Source organism: Bos mutus, chromosome X, assembly GCF_027580195.1.
Source record: "Bos mutus isolate GX-2022 chromosome X, NWIPB_WYAK_1.1, whole genome shotgun sequence".
Lineage (NCBI taxonomy): Eukaryota > Metazoa > Chordata > Mammalia > Artiodactyla > Bovidae > Bos > Bos mutus.
In genome coordinates, this window is record NC_091646.1 from 113,914,527 (window position 1) to 113,926,812 (window position 12,286).

Sequence of the window (12,286 nt, forward strand, 5' to 3'; positions counted from 1 at the left end):
GAGTGCAGCCAGGCTGGAGCACGGGGCATGGGGCTGCAGAGGCCATGGCAAGGAACTCTTAAAAATAGATTCCTTAGGATACCACTTCACTCCTATAGGACAGTTATAATGTTTTAGAATTAAATTAAAATATCTTTTTTAATGGAAAATAAATATTGGAAAGGAGGCAGAGAAATGGGAACCCTCAGATGCTGTTGTTGGGAATGCCAAATGATAACGGCCACTGTGGAAGACACTGTCACAGTTCCTCAGAAGTTAAACATAGAATTCCCACATGACCCAGCAATTCCATCGGTATATATACCCAGAATAATTTAAAGCAAGGACTAGAATAGGTTCCTGTACACTGATGTGGATACATAGCCAACAGGTGGAAGCAACTCCAGATGGATGAATGGATAAACAAATTGTGGTCCATCCAGATGATGGATATTTTTGGATATTCCATTCCTGCAATGGACATCCTATCCATCCAATGGAAGATTAATCAGCTATTTAAAAAAGGAATGAAATACTGGTACGTGCTATAGCCTCATGCTTAGTGAGAGAAGCCAAGATACAAAACCCACCTATTGTATGATTCCATTTATAATGAAATGCCCAGAATAGATAGATCCATAGAGACAGAAAGTAGGCAAATGGTTACCTAGGGGGATGAGGAGTGACTGCATAATGAGTACACTTTTCCTTTGGGCTAGAGAAGGTATTTTAGAACTAGAGAATGATGATATTTACAACACGTTGTCAATGTACTAAATGCCACTGAGTTCTCCACTTTAAAACGGTTAATTTGATGTCATGTGTATTTTACCTCAATAAAAACAAATAATTCCAATTACTTAGAACATTTTCCACTCAAGAGAAGAGAGTTCCAAGCAGCTAGACATTTTGGTCTTACTCAGTGCTCACTCCTCAAAGAGGAACTTTGCAAAATTTGAGAATGTCACCCATAAGACAACCAGGATGCTGAGAGATTTTTTCAAACTTTCATAATGAAGAACGGTCAAAGGAGCGGGACTCAGCTTGGAAAGAAAGGCGCCTCCCTCAGGGACAGCTGACGGAGGCTGAGAGGCACACGGGAACTTGGAATGGAAGACACTGTAACAATCACATTTGTTGAGAAGTAATAGTAGTGAGCTTCCTGTCCTGAGATGTAGTCAAATGTACCTGAATGGTTGACAGCCATGGACAGGACATAAGGGATTCCTGAACCTGGAGGTCTAGGTTGATTGCCTTATAAATTTCCCTTTAACTCAGAGATTCTATGACACATTTATAAGACTCAGTCAGGAGGAGAGAGGAACATTCTAGCCCAAAGCAGTATTATGTTTTCCAAGAGGCTACCCCAAACGGTGTTGCCAGGCAAGTGGGAAGTGTGGGATGGTTAAGAGAAATTATTGTCAGCTAATGAAAGTGATGGGCTTGTTAAATAACTTTGAGCTGTGTACATGGTTGCATTTTCAATTTTGTCTGTGAAGGCAAGGACATGCCATCAGATTAGCTATATTCTTTGGTGTTCTCTGATGCTCTACTGTGAACTCAGCAGGGCATTCATATATGAGGGGATTCATATATGAGGGGAACACAGCTACAGTGCAAAGGCAGAGTGTCCCATGAAAGACCGAAGCATCAGGGGTGGACATAACCCAGGTTTATGGATTGAAACACTCAGTACAAACCAAAGGAAAACCACTGGCCCTTCCCTGTGCTTCGTAAAGAGATAGGAGGAAGTGACCTGTGTTTTAAAGGCAGGGTCGGCTTTCAGCCAGCTTTGAAATCCAGGGCCCCCTGGCAGGCTGCTATTTTATGTCTTACCTGCATTCTCCTAGCTTTTAGCTGCAATTCCATATGAGGCATATGGCAGGAATAGCCACTTCCCCTGATCTCTAAGTCACAGACTAACTGGAGACTGATTCTGAAAGAAGTCCCTACAATGAACCCTTGCTGGGGTCTTGCGCTTGTTCCTTGTAGCCCAGACCAGAAATCTGATAATCCGAGCACATTTTCTATGGATGGTAACAAGGTGGAGGGGACAGATTTGCCATATACTCAGTGTGCGCCTATGACACATGATGTAATATGTCTTAAGACCCCATTTCTTCACCAAAGGAAACGTTGAGGAAAGGTCAGGAGGCCATAGAGAACCAGGAGAGTGTGAGAGGGCATCTCAGGCCCTCAGGAAGAGGGCCTCAGGGGAGGACCAAGGGTGTAGAGAGCTGGGACCCCCTCCCTCTGTCACCTGCAAGAGACCAGAAGACCCACTCAAAGAGTCACGGAGGCTCTGTTTTGTCCTACTCCGAGGGTGATTAGCCCCTTAAACATCTAGTAGGCAAAAATCACATCTTTTCTTCCATCCCCAAGTTGAACCTGGGAAGATGGAGGAGGGGGAGGCAAAGTGGAACATCTTGATGGTGCTTTAATCTTTATCTCAGCCTCTCCAAGACCCGGCAGCTCTTCCTTGTGAGTCTTCCTTGAGGGCTGCAAAAGGTCCCCCAGCCCCACCTCTGTTGCCCCCAGGGTTGGCCCTGAGGGCCCCTGCCTTTAGGGTGCTATGCTTTTCGTTCCCCTCTGACTTGCCATCTGCCCTTCTTCCTTTCAGCCTGCCAACTCTCAGCACAGCTGATCACATGTAGGCACTGAGAAGACCATTTAGAGTCACACTCAAGGTTCTGAGTGATCTTTAGTCTTTGGGAGCATTTGTAGTCTTAAGGGATGTGCATTCAAGTTCATTTTTTTTTCCTAATTAAATGATGAACTGTCCAACTATATAGGAAAATTATTTTTTGTTAATTTCCTGTTGCTTCTTGCTACATTGGGTTACATTCTATATTTTCTGACCTCCATCCCTCACCAAATAGTAAATAAACATCCAAATAAAACAGTGTGATAGGAGAATGGAAATCAATCATCTCCCGCTACCCTCTGGTACAGCTGCTGCTGCTGGGAAGTCGCTTCAGTCGTGTCTGACTCTGTGCAACCCCATAGACAGAAGCCCATCAGGCTCTCCCGTCCCTGGGATTCTCCAGGCAAGAACACTGGAGTGGGTTGCCATTTCCTTCTCCAATGCATGAAAGTGAAAAGTGAAAGTGAAGTCACTCAGTCGTGTCCGACTCTTAGCGACCCCATGGACTGCAGCCCACCAGGCTTCTCCGTCCATGGGATTTTCCAGGCAAGAGTACTGGAGTGGGGTGCCATTGCCTTCTCCGCCTCTGGTACAGATGTAGAGCCAAATGAGGGCTCCCTTACCTGCCTAAAAAAATAAGGAAGACATTGGGACCAACACTTCCATCCCTTTTGGCACCACAAAATCTTGGAATGCCTTCTTCCTAAAGCTGCCTTCTGGGACCCCTCAGCCTCTCCAGGGGAAATGGGAGAGATAGCAAAGATAACATCAACAACAATGTCAAATAGCTACCATTTATTGAGCCTCCAGTGCTAAGTGTCTTACTAACATTCCCTCCTGTAATCCCTACAATAACTGTATGAGGTAGGGACCATGATAATACCCATTTTATCAATATACATGGGGTATGTCTGGAAGTAAGTTCTCAGGAGCCCAGAAGGTGTAGAACTAAACACCCACTGGAAACAGGTGCTTTACTTGAATATATACCTATATATCTGTCTATAAGTAATATATAATATACACGTGGTAGCAGTTAAATTGAATAGTAGGGCTTGATGAAAAACAGTATTGCATGGCCTTGCTCCAAGTTGTTGTTCAGTTGCTCAGTTATGTCCGGCTCTTTGCGACCCCACGGACTGCAGCACCAGCCTGCCCTGTCCTTCACTGTTTCCCAGAGTTTGTTGAGTCGATGATGCCATCCAACCTCTGTTACCTTGCTTTCATCACCTCTCATCCTCTTGCTCCAAGAGATAATCTCTTATTAACTCTTTCTTGCTCGAGTTGCTAGAGGGATGCTTCCACAATCTAGACACAGGGAGGTGAGACAGTTTGGATATTGGTGTGGGCACTTGGGGCTGTCACCATGAGGGGGAGGGGGCACTATTGGCATTGAGTGGGTCCAGGATGGGTCTCGGACAATGTCCCCATTTCTTGATTGATTTGCTAATGTCCTCTGGACATTTATGTAAATTAAAAATCTGCTTCTAATTACCAGTAACTAAGAAATAAGTCCATCTGACATATAAACACAAGATATTTGGGGGTGGTTTTCAGAAACAGATGTTTTTCAGGACTGCAATTGCCATGTCAGTGGAGGGAAAAACGTGCTTTGTCTCTTTTAAAACCTTACCAAGTTGTTCACCATTTTGGAACATCAGGGCACTGATGGCAGGATCACCCTTGGTATTTGAATGACCAACACACTACATCTCAGTAGGGTTAGCGTCTTAGCTGTCCCAGTCATGGCGATTCTGCAGCTCAGTTGCCCATCAGATGACTTCATTCCATCTTCCAGTGCCTGAATATTTACACATTGAGAAAATACAATTCATTTTAAATTACTTCTTTATACTGCAATTGAGGTGTTATATTGATATTTTTTTTCATTTGGATTTCATTCGTGGAGTGCCAAAGGGACAGTATACATGTTTGTTTATAAGTGATGTCAGATCTGATGGGCTTGGAAACAAGTGGCTCTGATCTTAATAATATGCTTAATTCTCTCTTTCTTGATTTATCAACTTTTGACAATATCTGCTGATTCCTTGACATGAATGATGAGGCTCTACGTCATCCCCCCTCACAAAGCTCTATTTGTTTTTTCATCAGAGTTTGACTGTATCTTCTGATTCCTGCTTGAGCAGCTGAGGACATCAGTAGTGCTGCCTTTTCATTCATATTCTCCCATGTCCCCCTGTGTATCAGCTATGTTTTCATTGGCAGAGTCAAACATTGTCAAAGTTTACTAATATTTTCATTTAGTTCTGCAAACAGAACTCAGTCTTTTTTCTTTTTTTTGCTTTGTCATAAGGTGACTATAAAAATCGAAAACCAATTCATGGGCTTCCCGTTAGTTTGAGAAATCAGTCAACATGCAGGATCTCAGTTCCCCCACCAGGGATTGAACCTGCAGTGGAAGCATGGAGTCCTAACCACTGGACTGCCAGGGAAGTCCCAAAAAAGCAGTCATCTTTCTGAGTGACAGGATAAAAGGTTATACAGGCTAGAAATTATGCCTGATGTGCTGAGAAAGTAACTAGAGAAGCAAGAAGCTGAGAGGAGATTTTAAGAGTCAAACATAAAGCAGGATTCTGCATATTAAGACTTTTGCTGGAGAGATAAGCCTCATGAGTAATTATGGAGCAGTAAGCAATGATATGCACACATGTGGTTAAATGCCCCCCAAAAGATCAGGGCAGACAAAATGTGTCCTTATAGTTTATAATTAGTTGTACTCCTAGATGAGGCAATGAAGGTCAGTAAGATCTCAAATTGTATAAAATCCATTGGAAATAAGATTTCATTAATGGTCTAAAATTAAATTATTAGGAGAGTATCTCTACTGTGGAATAAGGTAAAACTATATACTCCCCCCCCCCATTATGAAAGTAATCTTGCTCTTTGTAGAAATCTGGGAAAACACAAAAGTGTATTAAAAAAACAACTAAAAACTCTATTAATCCTTAGAGATAAACCCTGTCAATATTTTGGTATACATTAATATATTGATATATTAGTAAGGGTAGGGCCACTGCTAAAACTAATAAGCCCCTGAACACAGTGTTCAGCAGTTTCTTTCTGGTTCACATCAAAGTCAGTTCCAGGCTGTCAGTGTGTTGGGTAGGAGTGAGCCTCTGCTCCACAGAGTCATTCAGTCACCCAGGCTGGCAGGGGCAATTCCATCTTCAACATGTGGTTTCATAAGGCATGCTGGGTGTCAATGTCACATTCCAGCTGAGAGGAGGGGAAAGCGCCGAGAAGCACATGATGTGCTGGAGAATCTGTTCGGGACGCCTGGAAGTGGTGGACGTCACTTCTGACCTCATTGGCTAGAACTCAACATGTAGTCCCACCTAACTGCTAAGAAGTCTGGGAAATGTGGTTCAGCTGTGTGGCCAGGTAGCTGAGAGATGTTTGGTGAATACCAGTCTCTACCATAGTGTATTTTCTCTCAGCCTTTCCCAGTACATATATATGTGTATGACTAGGGTTATATTGTACATTTAGCTTTTTATTCTGCTTTAAAAATAACAACAACAACAAAAAAATATCTGAGCACTTTCCCACCTAATTCTTTGCAAACATGGCTGTGTGTTATCTAGTCATATAGAGCAGGGTTTCTCAACCTCAGCACTAATTTTTTGGAAATCTGTATTGGATTACAGTTGATTTACAGTGTTGTGTTAGTTTCAGGTATATAGCACAGTGATTCAGTTATGCACACATCCACTCTTTTTTAGATTCTTTTCCCATATAGGTCATTACAGATTATTGAGTAGCATTCCCTGTGCTGTACAGTAGGTTCTTATTAGTTATCTATTTTATACACAGTATTGTGTATATGTCTCTATTTTTTGACATTTGGGGCTGGATCTTTCTTTCATGTGGTAAGGCCTGTCCTGAGCACTGTAGGATGTTAGCAGCCTCCCTGGCCTCCATCGACTAGATGCCAGTAGCACCCTCTCCCCAGCTGTGACAACTAAAACTGTCTGCACATGTTGCCAGATGTCTCTTGGGGGACAAAGTCATCCACAGCTGAGAACCACGGGGCTAGATCAACAGTAATTTATGCAACCACACCCCTTTTATCAAACAGTTGTTGCTTCCTTTATTGTTTTTATTGTTTGACATGCTATTACATCTTGCTCTGTGCTAAATATCTTTTTACATTAATTTTGACTGAAACAGTCATGAGTTACTTAGGAGAAAGAGTCCCAGAAGCAGATTATTAGGCCAGAGGCTATGAATAGTTTTAAGTCTCTCGATACATCCTGCCAAATATCTTTCCAGAAAGGACCTACCAGTTTACTCTTCCACTGGCAACACAGTCTTGCTTTATTTTTAAAGGTTTTAGTTATATGAGAAAAATGGTTTATTATTTTAAAAGAGCATTTCTTAGACTAATAGTCAAATGTGCATATTAGCTATCTTGTACACCCTGTCAGTAGCCTTGCTAATTTCCCAACTGCTGTTTTGTTTTTCTTAAGGGTTTTAGGGACAATTGCTTGTTGAAATCAGTCCATGACATTTCCAGAGTGAGTAAAAGTTTCTATTAAAATGTGGCTTTCCTTTGACATTGTGTACACAATGGCTATAACTTGGTTTTTAATCACAGCATCCCATTGTGACTGGCTCCAATATTTGGACAGCTGTTATTTCTTTTCTTTGGTTAAAAAAAAATCCAAGACTTCTAGGGAATGACAGAAAGTGAACCAAAGGGTTTACTTTTCATCTCAGTGCATACAGCCTTAGAGTTCTTGCTTCCAGAGTGGCTGAATGAGGTCATATCTTGCCAAAATACTATTTCAGACTGTGTGCCCAAGTCCCATTCTGTTGTGTTCCTTGTCTCCTAGGAGCCTCCCAAGATGTAGGAATCAACCAAATCAAATGCTCTTCCCTAAATCAGGACTTAAACCAACTGCTTGTTGCCCTTATCCCTTTGCAGGGGATCCCGCTTATTGTCAACTGCAGTTGGATTCCTGCATGCACGTGCTTTCAGCACTGGTTGAAATGGATTACTTTCCTGTAACAGGACAAAAAGTTAAACCTATGAGCTCCCTGCCATTTTATTACTGCATGAAGATTGGTTAGGCATGACTGTTCCCATGGGACTGTGAAAATGAGCCAGTGATTTGCCTAGCACAAATCTCCGTCCTTTTGGGCAAAATATTATTAGGCTTTCTAGAGCTTTGCCTTGATAAAATCTTTCCTAATCCAATAAATTCAATAGATGAAATGTTTGTTTCCTCCACTCTTTCTCAGTCCTAAAGCCTCTTTCTTCAGGCTTAAATGTCCCTTAAGTGGACTATCTACTGTTACTGTTTATGTAACCCTCTGTTCAAGTAACACGATGTATTCTCAAAACAATGAAGAAACACAACATAAACTATCAGGGGGGAAGGTTAGGCTCAGAAATGTCTCACAAAGCATTAGCCAGGGGGAAACTGCAGGCATCTCAGAGCTTTGCTAATACCTTTGGAGACAGGAGAATTCTTCTCTTAAGGAGACAGAAGGAATTTAAGATCTGGACACTGTTAAACCATTAATTCCCTTACAAGCTCAAGCAGGAGGACTGAGCACTGGGAGAGGCCGTGTCTGGGGAGGGTGGGCAAAGCCTTCTGGAGCCTTCCAGGGTGGGCTTCCAGGGATCGGGTGGCTTATGGAAACCCCCAAATCAGTCACCACTCAGATGGGAGAGTGCCATCTGTGCCCTTCTAAGTCATTTGTTTTCCACAAGTAAGTCAGTGTGGCAACCTTGGCCGCACATTGGAACCAGCTGGGGAGATTTTGAGGCTTGGAGGCCTTGGTCCCACCCGCTGAGGCCCAGAAGAAACTGAGTTTCAAAAGCTCACCAGGTGATTCTAATGTGCAATCTGGGTGGAGACCCACGGAACGAACTAGCTCCCGCCGCCCCCACGTGAGCCAAAGGTTCCAGGACTCTGGGCTGGGGCGAGGCCGCCAAACACCGGGGCGGTCCTCGAGTCAGCCTCTGGGGCCTCAGTTTCTTTATCTGCACAATGGGTGACGGCCAGGACTGCCAAGGCCCCCTCCGGCTGGAAGAGTTCTCTTCTGGGACGCAGATCTGCGCCTCCGAGATCCTCTAAGCCCGCTCCCCTCGGTCCCCATCCCCCCCTCTGGCTTTTCCGGTTTCCTCGCCCCTCGGAACTCGCCCGGGGGGTCCCAGAGGAAGCTGCGCGCTTCGCCGCCACCCCGGCGCGCGCGCTGCCCGGTTGGGGCCCCGGCTGCGGGCGCACAAAGCCCCCGGCGCTGACGTCAGGGCCCCCTCTCGGCGCGGCCGGCCCCCAGTGCAGGCGGAGCCGCGCCGCGCTCCCACCCCGGCCGGGAGTGATCACCAGCCGCCAGCCCCGCAGCCCAACGCCGCCCGCCCGCCCGCGCACGTGCCCGCCGGACCTGCAAACTTGTGCCGCCGGCTGTGTCCGTCCCCCGGGAGCCCGAGCGCCCGCAGCCCGCGCCTCCCGCCCGTCTCCAGCCATGGGTAAGCCGACGCGCTGGCCCCTCGCCCCGGCCACAGCCTCGCGCCCCCGCCCCCGCTCAGGTGGGGCCTCCTGGGGGCACCTCCCCGACCCGGGCCGGTTTTGGGGAGGCTGCAGGTGGGAGGGGCGCGGCGCAGGTGTCCCGAACGCCCAGGTGCGTGTCCCCGCCCCATCCCGGGGGCGTCCCCACTCCGACTGCGGCCCCCCTACCGGGCGTGTGACTCGCCGGAGGGGACGGGCGGGACCCTCCGGAGGGGAGCCGAGGGGGCGGACCGAGCGTCCCGGGCTGCGGGCTCCTGCTGTGATTTTCAGGGGGTGAGAGACAGTTGCTCCTGGTCCTTTCCCCGGGACGCTCTCCAGTCGCCCGATCTCCCGGCTGCGAGTCTGATCCGGTCCCACCCTGCCGGGGTCTTGTTCGCCTTAAGCCCACCTGAAATCAACGCCCAGTTCCCCAAGCCTGGGGTCTTCCATGAGCTCGTTTGGGAACCGTGAGCCTTGAAACCAAGAAGGTGGAAGGGAAGAGGGACAGGACGGGACAGAGGGCGAGGCTCTTTGTCCCCCGTTTCCACTATCAGAAGGCGAACCTGGGGCGCAGGTGGAGCCTATGTGCCCCGCGGGGTCCGAGGCAGTTGGGGAATCGACTAGTCGGGGTGAAAAAAAGCCGAGCTCTGGAGATTACAAAATCTCCCACCTGGCCCGGGGCGGAGAGCAGGAGGCTGTAAGATTGTGTCTGTCACCTCCTGACACCTCCGAAATCCTGCAACATGTTTTACACGGGGACACCCCCGAAATCCTGCAACATGTTTTATACGGGGACGCTGTGTCTCTCGGAAAACTCGTTAAAGAGTGCGGTGGAAATCAACCTCGTTCCGCTGCACCCCCGAAAAATGTGTCTGGGAAAGGGTTTCCCCTGCCTGCTCTGTTATCCTTCTCTCGTGGCTGATAGGCTCCAGCCGCAAAAGCCACAAAGACTGTCACAGGAGCCCCTCGGAATCCGCATTCCAATGAGGGAGTCAGTGAATTTAACCATTGCAGCCCCTGGGGAGACCTTGGGCATTCCCTACCGGGCACCAGCCCCCGCCCCCTACCCCATCCTGCAGTCCCTGTGCTGTTGATGGCGTGGGTGGTAATTTTGTACCGAGCAAACGTTTGGTGAGGGTTTGTAAGGAGGGCACATGATTTTGCGTTTAAAAGGAAGCTCAAAGAATTTTAGAGTTAAACCTTTTTTTTTTTTCTTTTTCATTTTTTGGTTTATTTTATAAATTTACTAGGTGATCAAAATCTGAAAGAAAATAAGGTCCGTGAATCCACCAGGACAATTTCTTGCCAAAAAGTTAGGGGTGAGCTAGGATAAGATCCTTCTACAAAAGGGCAGAATTGCATGACCTGTATCTCATGTTCCTACTTGTTGTTCAGTTGCTCAGTCGTGTCCAACTCTTTGTGACACCATGGACTGCAGCACACCAGGCTTCCCTATACCAATTAACCATCTGCAAGAGTTGGCTCAAACTCATGTTCACTGAGTGGGTGATGCCATCCACCCATCTCATCCTCTGTCGTCCCCTTCTCCTCCTGTCCTCAATGTTTCCCAATATCAAAGGTTCCAACTAGTCATGTCCTGTGACTATCAATATTTCAGCAATGCTTGGCTCAAAGACGTTGAAGTTGCACAAAAGTGCCAGCTTGAGGAAGGCATTAACTAATTTTCCTGAAATAAAGTTATTTCTGTTTTTTTTTTTTGTTTGTTTGTTTTTTGATCCTAGGCATTCGGATTTGTTCCGGTTAGAAATTGAGCGTCGAATTACCACTTGGGGACCTTCTGGGGAATGGCTTTCACGGTGCCCAGGGCCTAATTGGGGGCGGGCTTTATTTTTAGGTAGGTGTGGAAGTTCCCCAGATTCTCATGAAGCAAAAGCCCAAACCAGAGGCCTGTTCTCAAGGAAGTACTTTGTGTCTTGGACAATTGTTGCTTCTACACTTCAATTGCCAATTTATGTTAATTTGTGCATACCTCACTGGTTCTGGCAGTTTCCTTGGTTTTAGTTTTTAGCTTTTACATTAAAAAAGAAAAAAAAAAAAGTCCCCCTCAGGCCAGAAAGGAAACATACTGATTTCCTTTGGTAGATTCTTGGTAAATAAACCACAAGGCCGTGAACTGGTTTTATTTTTCCAGATGTATTTAATTACTGAACGTACCCCAATGAATGTTTTAATTGAAGTGATTTGATGCTGGGAAAACTCTGACCATTTGTCCATTGGCTGGAACTTTGATTCTTATATAAGTCACTTCCTTAATGTGGTATCAGTTCATTTACTGGTAAACTGGGTGAGGTTTGTGAAAATAAAAGTTCCTCTGGACTCAAATTTTAAGGTATTTAAAATCTTTACGTTGACAAAGAAAATAATGAGCAATGTGTGTACAGCTTTATCTTTCAGTGCATCTTAAAAGAAAGCATGCTTTTCAAAAATTGTTGAGCCAATTGACTTTTTTAATGGCTTTGTTGATAGAATTCACATACCATGTAATGCACACATTTAAGTGCACAAAATCAGTGAGTTTTAGTATATTCAAAGTTGTACAACCACCACCACTAGCTAACATTGTCATCACCCCAAAAAGAAACCCTGTACTCATTAGAAGTACCTCCTCAGGCTCCTAGCAAACACTGATTTACTTTCTGTCTCTATAGATTTGCCTGTTCTGGACATTTCATGTAAATGCATTGAGCCAATTGATGTTTGACGTGTGTTTGACTCTTCAGTACCTTGGATTCTTTTGCACAATGGGAAGATGTCATGATGTACTGTTTGTATGTAGTACACCACCTAAATGAGGCAGTTGAAAGTATTTCACTGGCTGAAGAGTTCCACATTTGGCCATTGTGCATGTGTATGCTCACTCTCTCTCTTTTCCTCTCATCTCACTCTCATTCGGTGTAACTCTGGTTTTCTCTGATAGCAACTCAGGTTGCCTAATAGAGTTTTGAACCTGTTACTTTATAGACCCTAAGACATGGCAACTAAATGGATTCCCTGCAATAATCTCTTATGAGGCTTTTGTGGACTATCCACCCAGAGTGAATATGGATCATGTATCCAGAGAGAGGGCCTCCCAGGTGGCGCTAGTGATAAAGAATCTGTCTGCAATGCAGTAGACGCGGGTTCG

The 12,286-nt window shown here is 45.6% G+C and overlaps 1 protein-coding gene across 1 annotated transcript in view; it reads left to right on the forward strand.

Annotated features, from left to right (window-relative positions):
- Positions 1 to 8,578: 8,578 nt before the first annotated feature.
- The window catches only part of GPM6B (glycoprotein M6B), a 161,414-nt gene continuing 157,706 nt past the window's right edge, over positions 8,579 to 12,286 (forward strand). The window contains exon 1 of the mRNA XM_070365476.1: positions 8,579 to 9,122. Within this exon, the coding sequence (XP_070221577.1) occupies positions 9,119 to 9,122 (4 nt within the window). The 5' untranslated portion in view covers positions 8,579 to 9,118. The remainder of the gene's footprint in view (positions 9,123 to 12,286) is intronic.